Raw genomic sequence first — 16575 nt, 5'->3', positions numbered from 1 at the left:
GGAGAAGTGTGGCTCAATGGTTAGAGCGGTAGACCCTGATGCAGAGGTCTAGCCCGGGACCAGGGTTCAATTCCCCGCCTCGGCGGGTCTTGGGCTCAAAATTCCACGGACCTGATAATTCTCGCCTCGGTGCCTATTCCAATCATGGAGTCCCACTCTGCAACTCTGGGCAATAGCTTGCTTAATCTCCACAACGGCCCCCACAACGCTAAGGATGCCTGGCCTCCACCTTGGGGGTGCCCAGGAGTGGATGCCTCACAGGGAAAGCCAGGATGGGTTCCACAGCGGTATTCGTACAAGCGCCTTGAGACCCTTGCGGATGAGTAGTGCGCTATACAAGTATCAATTTACATTACATTTACATCCTGTTGTCCGGAGTGCATCCCCCTGGGGCGGAGGTGTTGCGAGATCTCAGCCGCCGATCCGGAGCGGTCAGCAGCCCCTGCAGAGGCGTTGTGACGGCCGACCTCGTTCTGCCAGGTGTGGGCCCGCAAGCCGGAACCTGTAGTTGTGGCTCCGACCCGGCTACTTGTAACTTCCGGTTTGGCCGGAAGCTGGGGCCACAGCATCAAGAGGATCCAAGCGGACCATCGGGGACCCTGCCGCTGGACTGTGCGGCTCTGCGCTTCCGCGGTGGATAATCAGAACGGAAAATGCAGTAGCGGCGGAAAGGAGCGCCGTGGCGGCTGCAGCTTGGCTAAACGCTGCGTCTGAATTGAAGTGCCGGTCCGGGGGAGGAGAGTGGGTCCCCTCCCGGCAGTTTCGATTAACTTAACCTCCGGGGTGTTGTCTCTCCCTGCCCCCCCCTGGTGTTCCTTTGTTTTGCTGCAAAGGGGCGACATTGGTGGGGACGGGCCCCTCCCTCTCCCTCCTTCTCTGCAGCGGCGATTTAGTGACGCTGCTGGCATTGAGGTGGGGGACCTGTGGGGCTGGACTGTGCATCGGTATCGCCTCTGAGTGTATCAGTGGCCAGTTGGTGGGGCCCTCCATTCCCCCTCCCCGGTGGATAACTAGCCATGCCTGCTGAATTGACAGTGCAGGCTGCGCTGCATGGCGGAAGACGTCGCTGTTGGGCGCTGTGAGGTGAGGAGCATACGGCTGGCCCCGGAATCGCTATTAGTAAACTGCGGCTGTGTTACTGGATGTCCCCCCCCCTCCGCCCCTTCCGTGCTGGGCCCTCTGAACGCTACGCTGCTGTGAGGGGCCCCACTGGTGTTTTGTAGATATTGTCGCAGGTGGAGGTTACAGAAGTGCGGCGGCCCTGTTATTGGGGCTTTCATCAATGGGGATTTGTTGAAGACTTGAAGTGGGGGGGGGGTGCTGGCGGAATTGACTTGTGGAACGCTACTCCCTATGCCCAAATCGTTTTATTATCCGTTCCTCCTCTCCTGTTTGATCTTCTGGAGGTGCATCTCGGCGTTCATATTATTGTTGGGCTGTACTGTTCGTCGGTGCTACTGTGGACTCTGAGGGGCCCTTGTCCAGAATTACGGTTACCCCTGATAGCGCTCTACTCATCTGGGCATGAAGCGGGTGAAGGGCACTGGCACCAGAGGGTCTAAACCAGCTCAATCAAATAAGCTCGACAGGTACACAATCACTAAAGACATGTCAAAAAGACGGCTGTAGGAGGACTCGGTGAAGGGTGCGCTGGCTGGAGATGAACCTGAGCTCTAATGTCAGGATGTCATGTCATGTCAGGATGTCATGGACGCGATATCTGGGGTTAAAACCTCGCTGGAACATAAGATGGATTCAATGGCCAGAGATATTAACCTAATCCATGCAGATATGGGGAAGCTAAACGAAAAGGTAAAGCACTTCCAGTCTCGTGGAAGACGTCTCCCAGTTGCAAAAGGAGGTCGGAGAGCAGCGTGATTCGCTTGTTGCCTTTGGCCTCAAGTTGGATGACTATGAAGGCCGCCTTCGTCGCAACAATCTTCGCATCCTGGGTGTACCTGAAAAGTCGGAGGGGCAGGCCCCAGACCTGTTTGTCGATGATCTTATACTCAGGCATCTGCAGCCGAAGGGCCTCAGCAAGTTTTTTGTTACTTGAGCAGGCACACAGGGTCCCGGGCGGCCTTCTCAGACTGGGCGCTACCCCGCGGCCCATGTTGGCCCGAGTCCTGAACTACCGAGACAGAGATGCTATCCTTCAGTGCTCAAGAGCCAGTGCTCCCCTTAAATTTGAGAATGCTACTATTGCCTTCTTTCCCGACTTCACACAAAGAATGCAGAAGCAACGAAAATCCTTCTTGTCAGTGAAGCGTGACCTGCGGGAGAGAGGCATGAAGTACTCTGTGTTGTTCCCGGCCCGTCTTAGAGTTGAGGGGAATGGCAGGGCATGTTTTTTTGATCAGCCGGAGACAGTGTCAGAGTGGCTTGAGTTTCGTGGCTCTCCGGATCGAGCGGACCAGGGAGGAGATGGTGACTCTGAGGTTCAACCTTCCTAAATGGACGTCCAGCCGTGTACCTTAGTTGTGTGGTGGGTGGGGGAGTGTGGGTGTGGATGGGGTGGGACGTGCTGTATCCTTTTTTTCAATGGAGGAGGGGGCGAGAGGTTTAAGTTTTGCATAACTGTATTCTAACAGACTTTTCATTATGACTTTATGGGTGCTGACCGGAGCTCTTATGACCTATCACCCTAAGTACTTTTCGTTCTTTATTTTGAATGTTATGGGCGAGAGGCACTCTGCGTTTTTCAATAGGCAGTTCTAAGCCTAGTGGGCAGGGCAGCGGGGTGGGGGGGGGGGGGGGGAGTTGGGGATGAACGTTCATTTCACCAGTTGGGTGGATTGTTGTTGACTTCAGCATATTGTACTTGAGTAGCATGCAGCAGGCAGAGGATTGTCACTTCCTTTTCATCCATGATGATGGGGGGTAGGGAACTGAAGGTTTTGATTTGAAATGTGAATGGGCTGGGGGATAAAATTAAAGGAATGTGGTTCTTCAGTATCTTAAACACCAGGCACCGGATGTGGTTCTGCTTCAGGAAACACATTTAGTCGGTAATTCATGTAAGGCTATGCACATAATGGGGTACAGGTTGGTGGCCCATGCGGGATTCACGTCTGGTTCCAGGGGGGTGGGTATCCTGACGCGGAAGGCGTTCCCTTTGGTGATAGATTCCACGTGGGAAGATGATAGGGGCAGATATGTTGGCATTACAGGTCGATGGGAAGGGCAGATTCTTACCCTCTTGTCTGTCTATGTCCCCCTAGGTATGCAGTCCACTTCCTTTGCTGATTTGGGAAAGCTTCTGCTCGAATTGCCGGTTGGGCTGTTGATCTTGGTGAGTGACTTCAACGCAGTGATGTCTATTGCTATGGATAGACAACCTCCACGTGATATGGGACGCGCCATATGATTGCTACCCGACTTTATTGATGCACTGGGTTTAGTGGACGGATAGAGATTGCTTCATCCTGATCAGAAGAAATACACATTTCACTCCGGTGCCCATGGCAGCCTCTCCCGCCTGGACTACTGTTTGGTTCCGACGGCTCAGGCATCTTACCTCACTGAAGCTGTTCATCTCGCCAGGGGTATTTCTGATCATTCCCTGCTTTGGTTCCGGCTTTGTATAGTATCGGGAACGGCAGGTAGGGTGGCCCCCATTAACCCCTGGTATCTTCGTAATCCCAAGCTTCGCAAAGACCTTATCAAAGCTTTAGATGATTACTTTGTGGATAATGAAGGTTCGGTGTCCTCTTCCATATCTCTTTGGGAAGCCTTCAAAACGGTTATTAGGGGTCAGGCTCGGTCACTGATAGCTGGAACAAAAAGGGAAAGGAATAGAGAGGTTGTTGATGTAGAGACTGAGATTGGTCGTTTGGAGGGGGAACTGGAACAGGAGGTAACGCAGGCTAAATTGCATCTTTTGAGCCTTAAACAATATGATTATAAATCACTGGTCACTGATCGTGCCAGGGCTCTTGGCAGGGAGCAGCAGGGCAGGCTTTATGACCTCGGGGATAAGAAGGGGAAACTAATTGCTTGGTTGGACAAAAAGGATTGGGCTGACCGTGTCGTCCCAGAACTTGTTACAGAGGAGGGAGCTTCGCTTATGGATCCCCAGAGTATTGTTGATAGCTTTGCGGCATACTTTCAAACTGTTTGCGCTATATAAATACATGTACATTTTATACCTCGGTCTCAGATCGACCGGAGGAGGACTCTCATTTGTTGCTTCAGGACATACGGCTCCCTTGCCTCTCCTGTGAGGACCGCAATTTTATTGATAGCGCCTTCACAACTGATGAAATAGCCCAAGCTATTCGCTCTTTGCACTCAGGGAAGGTGCTGGGACCAAATGGGCTCCCAATTGAACTGTATAAGCTCAGACCTGATAAGCTGGCACCCTACCTCAAAGGTATGTTTGTTGAGGCCCGGGAGAAAGGGATCTTGCCAAGTGATCAGAGAGTTGCGTCAGTGGTGGTGATCCATAAGGTGGGTAAGCCCAAAACGGCTTGTGCCTTTTTTGAATGCGGAACCCAAAATTCTGGCCAAGCTTCTCTCCAATAGGCTGGTGAAAGTGGTCAGCGGGCTGATTCACCCTGAGCCATCGGGCTTTATTCCCATAGAAACACGGCTCAGAATTTACGTAGGTTGCATGGCGTGATAGCCAGGGCCCACACCCTGCAGGAACCGTCCGTTATTGCTTCACTTGATACAACCATGGCTTTTGATACAGTAGAATGGTCCTATCTGTGGGCGGTCCTGACTAAATTCGGATTTGGCTCTGAATTTATAGGCTGGGTGCGCCTGTTATACACTGAGCCACTCGCCCAAATAGTGGTAAATAATCGGGTCTCGGCGTCCTTTCGTCTTGGTCGTGGCACTCAGCAGGGGTGCCCTCTCTCTCCCCTTCTTTTCTCGCTGGTCTTGGATCCCTTGGCGGCTTGGTTGCGCTGGGAGCCATCTATCCGGGGCATTCAGTGGTCCCCTGATTGGGAGGACCGAATTTCCTTGTACGCAAATGATATTCTGCTTTATTTAACCTCTCCCCGTAAGTCCCTAATTGTTGTGTGCGACGTCATGGCCTCGTTTGGTAAGAACTCCGGGCTCTCCATTAATTGGGAGAAATCTCTGCTGTTTGTCCTCAGAGGAGAGCCCTCGATCCCCCCGCGAAATTATCCCATTCAGATTAGTACGGACGGGTTCAAGTATTTGCGGATTTTAATCTCTCTTGACCCAGCAGTCAGGTACGCCAAAAATCTCCTTCCACCTTTGCAGAGGCTTAGTAGTGACATCGCTAACTGGAGGAAAATTCCGCTCTCTTTGTTGGAGCGAGCGGCTCTTTTCAAAATGATGGCTCTGCCTTGTTTCCTTTATGCCCTTCAAAATTCCCTGGATGCAGTGCCGGCTAGCTATATCCGTGAGGTGGAGAGGTTGCAGCGTAGCCTTTTATGGGAGGGCAGACCCCGTATCGCTTTAGCAAAGCTGACGCTCCCCTGGTATGATGGAGGCATTGCCCTCCCTGACATTAACCTCATGCGCGCTAGCGGAATTCCGCTCCTGCGCTGAGATTTTTAAAAACGCATGTTACGTGACGAGCTGGGCTCGTCATCAGCGTGCGAGGAGGCTACGCCATGACGAGCCCAGCTCGTCATCAGCGTGGAAGGGGTTAAACCGTAATATTGGGCTGCCCAGCAGGCCGCGATCAATCATGGAACATATGGCCCAGTTGCCGATTCCGGCTATGCCATGGATAGATGGCTTCTCCCTGGAGGCAGATATAATAGGGCATTGTACTCTAAGCCAATGAAATTAGATTTGGCAGGACCGACTTGGCATGCGGTTCGGATCTGGCACGATGCCACAAGTTCTTTGGGATGGAGGGACAAGTTGACACTAGCTACCCCACTTTTTGATTCAGAGCGGCTGGGTACGCTTTGGAAGACGAGAGGGTTTGATAAGTGGGACCTGATGGGAATCTCTATCATTAAAGACATCTGGAGGAAGGGGAGGATTAAGTCATTTGAGGACATGCAGAATGAATTCGAGCTGACGAGATCTGAATATTTTCGCTATGCACAAATTCGATATTCACTACAGGGGGCCCTGCCTGTGGACGCTGACCTTCCGGAGGCTTTGCCCCTAGAGGATAGAATTTTAGATGGTCACCTCCCCGACAAAGCGATCTCCCTGATCTAGAAGAAGTTAATTAATCACACAGCGGACCTACTTAGCGAGTTGAGGGATAAGTGGGTGCGAGATGGAATAGAACTCGATGACGAGGACTGGCAATCAGCTGTGTCTTCTCCTAAAGTGGTTTCCATTCCTGCACGGCTGCGGCTCGTTCAATTAAAAATATTACATAGGGTCTATGTTACGGGCCCCGCCTTGTACAGATGGGTCTGTGATACCGGATTGTGTAGACCAGGGCTCGAGTCGGGGTACCACGCGGGTGGACAGCATCCCCCCACTTATTTTAAGGGGTCTTACCGGGTGGACGCCGTCCCCCCTGCGCAAAAGCTGGGCTTTAAATTATAGCAGTATTCGCCCTCACGGGTCGATCTCCCAAGTCAGTCCTGCAGAGGTTTACTGCTCTGATGGGAGGCTCTCGGCCGCCAGTTGTGCGTGTCTGTGGCAAGTGCTTCGTGACGTTCTGCTTGGGAAGGCGCCACGCCGGTCTGTCAACTCCTGTGTGCTGCAGCAAATGGCGCTGGGGATTCTCTGTGAGGTAGCCTTCGGGTGCACAGCTTCTACACTCTTACAGGGTGTTGAAAATACCGGGCCTCTCTGCATCAGGGACGGCCAAGCCCCCATAACAAGGTCGGTACAGACAGCCATGCTTGGCATCTGGTATGAGACGGAAAACTAGGCCACCGGATGCTCTGTCGCCGTCTTAACAGTCAAAATAAAGATGCAATGGCCAGACAGGGTCGTTATTTAAGTGAAAGAACACCCCTTTAATAACCTCTGAAAACACATACACCATAAAAGCAAAACAACAGCAGAGGACCACCAAGTGTAGATCGAGTGTTTTTTTACCTTTTGTGACGTCACTTCCGGTCGTGACGTCACTTCACGTATTTGAGCGTCCCCCCACTTCTAGGTTTTTACCTTCCATGACATCACTTCCTGTCTCTGAGCGACCCCCACTTCTTTATTTAGGACTTGTGCCCTGGTGTAGACGTTGGTGTGGTCTCGTGGGGACGTTCCTCCATGTTATCTGGGAGTGTCGATATATTGTTGAGTACTGGCGTACGATTCACAAAACTATTCATGAGGTTTTGGGGGTCTCCTGCTACCAGAGGCGAGGAAGTGCCTCCTTAACATATGGGAACCTACTGACCTTAACTCCGCACAGACACAGTGGGTCTCATGGAGCTTCATGATAGCGAAAAGGAACATTGCCCAGCAGTGGGGATCAGAACAGCCTCCCACGCTTGAGACCTGGAAGAGTAACTTAGATTGGAGCATGTTCCAGAAAAAAACTGTTTTTATGGCAAGAGGTTGCCCTCGAAAGTGGGCTTCAATATGGGGACCCTGGAATAAATATAGAGGAGAGATCTGTGTGCCACCCAGGAACGCCGTTTTTGATGCACCCCCATCCCCGTAAGGTTCCTGACGTGTATGTACTCTTGTGCCCAGTACCCCCGTGGGTGATGTGTTGAATGTGACATTATTCATCTGTACTGTGTTTTTTTTACTGATGCTTTGTTTTAATAAAAATATTTGTTTTAAAAAAAAGTGTGATTTGGTGTAGGGACATTTTGATATAAAAGACAAAAAATTTGTAGGGCTTTTTTTTCCACAAGAAAACCAGTATTTGAAATTAAAAACCATGTGAGCGAGAGAAAATGTGAAGAGAATTTCAGGGGCAAGGAGCTATATTCTCCAAGAAATGCTGACCAAAAGAGCTCTTTATCTGTTTTTTTTTTTTTTTTTTTTAATCGGGACCTCTTATTTTCGCACAATACCACACTCAACACTTCTAACAGTTTCATAATTTCCAGTTTTCCTACACAGTAGCCCCTTTACTTTTCAGAGATGTTAATGAAGTCGCTGCAGTCTCTTTCTTGCTAGCATGCATTTATTATTCTGCCATGCCACCCCGCAAAAGGGCAGACCAAACAGCATAGGACCTACAGAAAGCTGGGGAAGCAAATGGCTGCCCCGGAAACAGAGATATAAAAGGCCTTCTAGGAAGCCAAGACGGTGAAGACCCCTCATGAGGCCTCGATTGTGAAAGCTGAAGACTGCGCAGAAAAGGCTGCCAGGTAGGCATAGGTATCTTGGCTTCCCTGACAGCAATTGTAGCCAATGCTGCTCAGTGGGGTCACTCCGTATGTGTGTCTAGATGTATTTTCTGTATGTGTGAATGTATTTGTGAGAGCAAGTGCATATATTCATCCTCTCTTACCCAGGAATTAATATATGAACATATAACATACCAGCGTTCGGTTAGAAACATCTTTGTAACCAGTGGCGGCTCCGCCGCTAAGGCGGAGGTGTATTGCCCCACTGCACAAAAAGGATAACTAAAATGACAATAACATATCGTTTTTGTCATTTTATTTTCCCTATTGCATGCAGCCTGTGCGCAGTGTGGGGCAGGGGTAGCCATAGCAGGGGAGAAGTGGGAGAAGTGGTGTGCCTTCCCAAAGTGCGTATGAACTCTTTGGCCGGCCCTCTTGGGCCGACCAACCAGTTCATGCGCACTTTGCATGTTCCTACCAGGCTGCATTAAAACAGCCTGTTAGGAACATGCTCAGGCTCCCTGTTAAGGTCTGAGCGACGATCCATGGGCCTCAGACCAATCACAAAGCTGCCATGCAATGTTGTGATTGCTCAGGGGAGCCGGAGTGCCGGGTGCTTCCTGCTGCAGACGGGACTGCAGGAAGGAAGAGTAAGCAGGGGAGGCTGTGGTCGGCCGTTCTAAGGTCCTTTTTTTTGTTTGTTCATTAACCCCCTCCTCCATCCCCCCATGCACGGTAGCAGCCGCTACTGATTGAAACTGAAAGCATACATGAAATGCATCATTTAAATCTAAGACTTTCTCTGCGCAATTTTTTTTCCCCACACTGCCATCTTCAATCATACCAAAGGCTTTAGACAGTAAAGGCCTCCCATGAAGCCGAAATAATAAAGACAGTCGAAAAGCCCTAGTTAGTAAATACCAATCAGAACATCTAAACAGTGAAGGCTGCTTAGAAACCCGAGATAACAAAGGCTGCAACCAAAGCACTATAGTAGAGGCCTCTACAAAAGCGTAGCTATTTAAGGCCATTTAAGAAGCCTATATAAGAAGAGACTTCAATTACCATATGTAGTGAAGGCCTTCCAAGAAGTATATCTAGTGTGGACGCTTCACAAGCCCTAGATAGTAAAGATGTTTCAAGAAATGTAGATAGCGAGTGTGTTTCAAGAAGCCTAGATAATGAGAACATTTCATGAAATCTAGTTAGTTAGTGAATGTTTAAAGAATCTAAGATAGTGAAGACGTTTCACGAAATCTAGATAGTGAGGATGTTTCTAGAAGCTTAGATTGTGAAGCAGTTTCAAAAAGCCTAGATAGTAAAGATATTTCAAGAAGCCTAGATAGTGAAGACGTTTCACGAAATCTAGATAGTGAGGATGGTTCACGAAGCCTAGATTGTAAAGATATTTCAAGAAGCCTAGATAGTAAAGATGCTTCAAGACTCCTAGACAGTGAAAATGTTTCAAGAAATCTAGATAGCGAGTATGTTTCATACAGCTTAGATTGTAAAGAAGTTTCAAGAATCCTAGAGACTGAAGATGTTTCAAGAAGCCTAGATAGTGAAATGTTTCCAGAATCCTAAATAGTGAAATGTTTCCAGAATCTTAGATAGTGAAGATGTTTCAAGAAGCTTAGCTAGTGAAGTTGTTTCCAGATTCCTAGATAGTGAAGATGTTTCCAGAATCATAAATAGTGAAGATGTTTCCAGAATCATAAACAGTGAAGATGTTTCAAGAAGCCTAGATAGTGAAGGTGTTTCAAGAAATGTAGATGTTATGTTATGTTATGTTATGTTATTGAGTTTTTGTATAGCGTACAGCTACTCACAAGGAGTGTCCCGACGCTTTCCACCCTCAACTCGTATTGAAATAACACAACACAGCTAAAAACAGACAGCAAAACAGAACAAAAACAATGAGCAGTAAAAACAGACTAGGAGTTAAAAAGCCAGGTCTTCAGGCCCCTCCTAAACTGGAGCAAATTAGCAGTGCTCCGCAGAGAAAATGGAAGCAGATTCCAAAGCTGGGGGGCTCTGTAGCCAAAAGACCGCCCTCCCGCACGGGCCTTCCTCTCCCGTGGAACCACCGCTCTACACAGGGCTTCCGAGCGGAGGGAACGAGCTGGACGATAAAAAGTCAGTCTCCGCTGCAGATATCCCGCTCCTGAGCCATGCAGAGCTTTGTGCATCAGGGTCAAGGATTTAAACTGGATCCTCTTCCTAATGGGGAGCCAATGGAGCGACTGGAGCAACCCAGACGCTCGAGCTCGTCTCCCTAGACCAAAGATCGCCCGGGCAGCAGAGTTCTGCACCACCTGAAAGCGCTGGACCAGATAATCAGGAAGGCCGAGAAAAAGAGCATTGGCATAATCTAGCCTCGAACCGACCAGAGCCTGCACTGTAATCCTCCTGTGCTCCTCAGATAACAAAGGCAAGAATTTGCGGAGCATTTTCAGTAATCCGTAACAGGTGCCGGCCAGGCCAAGGATGTGAGTTCGGAGCGACAGCTGATTGTCTAGCTTGACGCCCAAGTTTTTGGCCACCACTGAGGACTGTGCAGGAGGGCTCATGTCGGACGGCCACCAATGCTGCCACTCAGGATCGGCAACGCAACCAAAGAATAAAATCTCAGACTTTCCCGAGTTGGCCCTCAGACCGTTCCGCTGGAACCAGTCGAAGACCAGCGCAAGGCAGTCCCGGATTCTCTCTCCCACAAACTCTTGGTCTTTCCCGCATGTGAAGAGGAGTTGCGTATCGTCGGCATAGGAGACGATCTGGGCCCCATACTCCTCTACCAATGCCGCCAGAGGGGACATAAAGATGTTAAATAATGTGGGGCTCAACACAGAACCCTGTGGAACCCCAACTCCCAATGGCGGCATCTCGGCAGAGCTCTGGGAAACCCAGACCGTCTGGCGGCGGCCTTCAAGGAAAGAAGTAAACCACCTCAGCACCGTCCCCCTCAGGCCGATGTCAAAAAGCCTAGTTAGAAGCATCTTGTGGGGGACGGTGTCGAAAGCCGCCGAGAGATCTAACATGACCAGCATGGCCCTGCCGCCGGCATCCAGAGTCTCCCTGATGATCTCAGTCACCTCTATCAAAGCTGTTTCCGTACTAAAATTAGGTCAGAAGCCCGATTGAGATGGATGGAGCAGATTATTGGCTTCCAAAAAACTAGAGAGAGCGCCATGGGCATGTTTTTCCGTAAGCTTCGCCAGTGCTGGTAACAGCGAGATAGGCCTGTAGTTCGCCAAGACTTCGGTGTCAAGGCCCGGTTTTTTTAGGAGGGGGATCACCATCGCTCTTTTCCAAGAGCTAGGGACCAGTCCCTCCCTCAGGGAGGCATTAAGGATAGGGTTGACCAAAGGGTTTACCACTGCCGCCATCCTAGCCAAAAATTTGGCAGGGCAGGGGTCAAGTGGCGAGCCAGATTTGAGGTTGGCCAACAGCGTAAGAGAGGCCTCGCTGGTAACAGTAGGGAAGTCGGACAGCACTGCCGCCGCAGTCTGCGGCAATCCAAAGTCCAGCCTCGCACCACTCCCTCCATCCGGTTCCTCCACGAAGGTGGCCTGAATGGCCTTGATCTTATTTGTGAAGAAACCAGCGAGATCGCAGGCCCAAACATCCGCCGAAGCTGGAGGGGGCGGAAGGGAGCTGGGGATCGTAAACTCCCTCACAATATTAAAGATCTCCTTGCAGGAGTTCGCAGATGCCTCTATCCACCTAGCCAAATAAACCCTCTTGGCACCGAGAATGTCCCGATGGTAAGCCTTCAACACCGCCTTGTAGGCAAGTTTAGCCTCCCCATCGTACACAAGGCGCCAGGCCCTCTCGGCCGCCTTGCACTGCCTACGAGCCACACGGAGCGCCTCCGTAAACCACGGGGCAGAATGCCGAGCCACCGTGGACCGGGGGACAACCTTAGGAGCAAGATCTTCCAACCGATCGGTAAGCCAACGCTGCAGAGTCTCCGTGTCACTATCCAGGTCACCCGAGAGAGGACAGGGGTGTTCCAGCAGTGCCTGCTCGAGCAAGTCAGGAGTTACTCTATGAAGCGCTCTCGAGGCCGGTTTAAGCAAGGTAGGCGCTCTGTGATCCGGACGCGCGCATTCCAGCACCAGAAAGCTGATCAACCAGTGATCGGTCCAGAGCATCTGCAGGGTAGCAACCTCCATAAGCCGAACAGATGAAAACACCTGATCCAGGGTATGCCCCTTCTCATGTGTTGGCCCTGATACGCAAGGAATAAGACCAAGCGGAGATGTAACATCCATCAATTTGGCCGCATCAGGGTCATCCGCCACATCCAGATGGAAATTGAAGTCGCCGGCCACAATGCAGTGCTGAGTGGATAGCGCCAGCTCGGAGACAACTGTCTGTAGATCCTCTAAGAAGGAACCCACAGGACCTGGAGGTCTATAGATCAACAGCCCCTTCAGGGCCTGACCCGGGGACAATCTGATCGTGAAGGCAAGCGACTCGGCATTCCCAATAGGGTTCAAGGGAAGTACTGAGCAGGAGACGCACTTTTTCACAACCACGGCTACTCCCCCTCCCCTCCCCTTCGCTCTGTCCTGCCGGAAGATGTTGTATTCTGGCGGAATGGCGGAGAAGACATCCGGGTGGGAAGCCTCTCCGAGCCAGGTTTCTGTCAGTAGCAGGCACAGAGGATTTTCCCTGACCAAAAGGTCATGGATGTGCAGGGCATGACGACCTACCGACCTTGTGTTCAGCAGCATACAAAGATGCCTCGCATCAGCAGTTATCTGGCGTGACACTGTAACACAAGACAAGGCAGGCCTCCAGCCGCAGGACGGGCAGCAGCGTTTGCCCCTAAACCGCCCAGGAAAAACGGAGCGGCAGGAGCTTGAATGGCCCCTCAAGTCCCGCAGTGACGCAGCAGAATAGCAAATCATCGCAGCCAGAGTAGTGCCGATAGTGAAGATGTTTCAAGAAATCTATATAGTAGCTATGTTTCAAGAATCCTAGATAGTGAAGATGTTTCAAGAGGCTTAGATTGTGAAGATGTTTCAAGTAGCTTAGATTGTACAGATGTTTCAAGAAGCTTAGATTGTACTGATGTTTCAAGAAGCTTAGATTGTGAAGATGTGTCAAGAAGCCTAGATAGTAAAGATGCCTCAAGACTCCTAGACAATGAAGATGTTTCAAGAAATCTAGATAGTGAGGATGGTTCACGAAGTTTAGATTATGAAGAAGTTTCAAGAATTCTAGATACTGATGATGTTTCAGGAAGCCTAGATAGTGAAGCCATTTCCAGAATCCTAGCTAGTGAAGATGTTTCAAGAAATCTAGATACTGAACATGTTTCAAGAATCCTAGATAGTGAAGGTGTTTCATGAAATCTGATAGTGAGGATGTTTCAAGAAGCCTAGAAAGTGAGTGTTTTTCAAGAATCCTAGATAGTGAAGATGATTCAAGAAGCCTAGATACTGAAGACATTTCAAGAAGTCTATATTGTGAAGATGGTTCCTGAAATTTAGATGGTAAAAGTGTTTCAAGAAGCAATGATAGTAAAAGCCTTGCCAGAATCTAGACGATGAAGGTGTTTCAAGAAACCTGGATGGATATTGTTGCCATGGAATCCAACGGAGTGAACGCCTCTTAAGATATGTAGGTAATGCAGTTTGCCTGTGAATCCTAGCCATCATGGCTACATTGCAACATTCCCCAGGGAAGTGTAGATGTAACCTAAATGGCGGAGGCTTCTTTAAAAACATTATCAGCAGTTAACAAACTCTAACTACTTTATATAACCTCTGAACTCCGCATCACACGCTTGCCCCAATAATATTTGATTCTATTTTTGGCAGGTTAAGAGTTGCAACACAAGTTCAAATTGTCTCCAATTGAGGACAAGATCGAACCAACCAACCAACCAACCAATCTAAATACATTAAGCTAACTGAAGAATTAAAAAATGAACACAAGAAAAAAAAACACATGAAAATAATAATGGCTGTGCATGGACACACCCACAAACAGAATTGGTACAGCACAAGCGCCTGTAAACCTGCAAAAGAAGAGGTCATTACAATTTGGTAGAACATTACACATGAAGTATTGACCACTGCTTAATTAGTGCAGGACACTTAAGGGGACTGGGCTTTTTTTCATCATCAGACTTTGACCCAGAGCAAGAAAGTGCCTGGTAGAATTGGGAGAAATGAGGAAGAGAAAGCAGGGAAACAGTGACAACGGGAGAAATCAGGGATGAAAAAGAAACTGCAATCTATAATTATGGCGCAGTGGGGCTCTTCACACCTATCAGCCACGGTGCCACCGCCCCTACTGGACCAATAACTACAGCCTCGGCACTAGGTTTTTATAGTGAACAACGATTGAGGTGCACATTAAAGAGCCTTCCAGGCGTTTGCATTGTACAACCTTGTGTTCCTTGGTTGTTTAAACACACTTGTGGTGTGTCCCACCACTCACCAAGTCAAACAAGGTGTGCACAGAAGCATCAATCTGCGGCCTTGTTTGCTCTGGGAGGGAAGAGAGCATTTGCATTGAATTTCAGATGCAAGAGAGGAGGGGGTGCATGTTAAACCTAAGCCTCTTTCTTTAACAAGTATTTTTTTCAGCCATTTTAGCCTGATTTAGGCAGGTGGCGATATCGTGCCCACTGCACAGCAAGCCCGGGCTGCGGTACTGCAGCAACACAAAACAACTGGCAATGATTCAAAGTCTCTTGCTTAACAATTAACCAAAAGAGACAGAAAGGGGGAGGGGAGGTAACTTACCTTTAAACACAAAGTTGTAGTCCTCTTCCTCGGTGCCCATCGCCCACCTGGCACAGCCTCGCCCGCTTTTCCACGAAAGCGAACTCTCTCACACTACAACTTTTAGGGGGAAAGCTTGCTTCTGGTCCCAAGCCTGGGAGAAAGAAAGGACGGTGGCCGGCGAGCGCCTTCCGTGGCAAAGAGTGAACTCGAGAAATGGCGCAGCACAGAGTCTCTAGCGGGGGGTGGCGGTCCTGTGCGCCGGCTCTGGGCTCCTGTAGGGGTCTCTCTCTCACTCAGGCAGGTGCAAGCGCACAGGTACAGCCGAGGGTGCAGCCGTGACTCAAGTAGGTGTGTTTCTCGGCGCTCCCCCGCCCACCGCCGCGCTCTCTGTTTGGTTAAGTGTCACTTGACAGGTCGAGCAGGTAGAGTGGAGCCCGCGACTCTTGTTCCGTATAATTGCCCGGGCACCCGGCTCACGCCCAGCCTCGCATCGACCACTGCATTATTGATGGGGCCTCGGCAGGGAGGGGCGCGCGCCTGCCTCTCACGCGCGCCGTGTCTCTCACGCGCGCGTTCAAATGTGGCAGGTGCGGTTCCTGGACAGGCTAGTGGGTCACCAGAGCTGGGTGAGACCAGAAACACCGGTTGTGTCGTTTTTCTTTCAATTTTACACAGCGCAAACGTGGCCCAAGGTCACTAAAGTGCTTTACCTGAGACCTAGACGTCATATGTACCTTTTTAGGCCCGTGGAGGTTAAATGATTTGCCCAGAATCACACGCTGTTGAGCCTACTAGCCAGGGGTTCGAGGCCGGCTCCCAAGTTGGCACATCTCCAAAATAATTCCAATATAGGCGTAAGAGTGCGGTGCACCATAGGCAGCTAGTGAAAATGCACTATCACACCGCCAGAGGAGGCGGTGGAAAAGGAAAGTTAAGGGGGATACGTTTGCAATGCAAACCGTGTGTGAAAAAGAGGCTGCAAGACTAGGAAACTGCGTGCCCACAATGACTTCATTGTCTCGGAAGTAGGCGGAGTGTTTTTATTGGCAGGGTTGTTTCAAGCGCATGTTTGCAAATGCTAATACTACAATGAGGCATTTCTTTTTTTAGGTCTGGCGTTAGCCAAGACTTTTTGATTTTAGTATAGATTATACATATAGGGGCTCACAGTCAGCACCCATGCAGCCTTGGCAACGTGTAAGCCAACTTTTCAATTCCTGGCTAGCTTCAGTGTGACAGAATTCAGTCCTTTAACAAGGGGCACATCCGCATACAAATTAGTTCTCTTCAGTTCCAGGACCTGCTGAGGGAATGTTTGCCTTTTGAGATCAAAGGAATAGATTTGCCTTTCCAGTGTTTGTTAAAGATTTACTATGGCCTACCAGCTCCCACAATTTTTTTTTTTTTAAAATGGCAAAAAAGAAAAAAGCACTGGCTAAGCCAACTCATGCCCAACGGGCTTATCCAACGCATGTTTATTTTTTAGCTTTGTCTAGAGACACTTTAACTGGCTCGCCAGCATCATGTACTTAATAAAAACAATTGGAAATAGACAGATTTATTTACAGGTTCTTTTGGTCAGCCCTATTCATCTATTGGACTGCTCAAGTGTCATTCAAATT

At 49.5% G+C, this 16575-nt stretch overlaps 1 protein-coding gene across 1 annotated transcript in view; it reads right to left on the bottom strand.

Annotated features, from left to right (window-relative positions):
* RAB25 (RAB25, member RAS oncogene family) overlaps positions 1-15939 on the bottom strand; it is a 69855-nt gene extending 53916 nt beyond the window's left edge. The window contains exon 1 of the mRNA XM_086947652.1: positions 14972-15939. Coding sequence (XP_086803778.1) covers positions 14972-15011 — 40 coding nt within the window. The 5' untranslated portion in view covers positions 15012-15939. The remainder of the gene's footprint in view (positions 1-14971) is intronic.
* Between the last annotated feature and the right edge of the window lie 636 nt (positions 15940-16575).

Source organism: Lissotriton vulgaris, chromosome 12 (genome assembly GCF_964263255.1).
Source record: "Lissotriton vulgaris chromosome 12, aLisVul1.2, whole genome shotgun sequence".
NCBI lineage: Eukaryota > Metazoa > Chordata > Amphibia > Caudata > Salamandridae > Lissotriton > Lissotriton vulgaris.
This window is presented reverse-complemented; position numbering and strand designations above follow the sequence as displayed.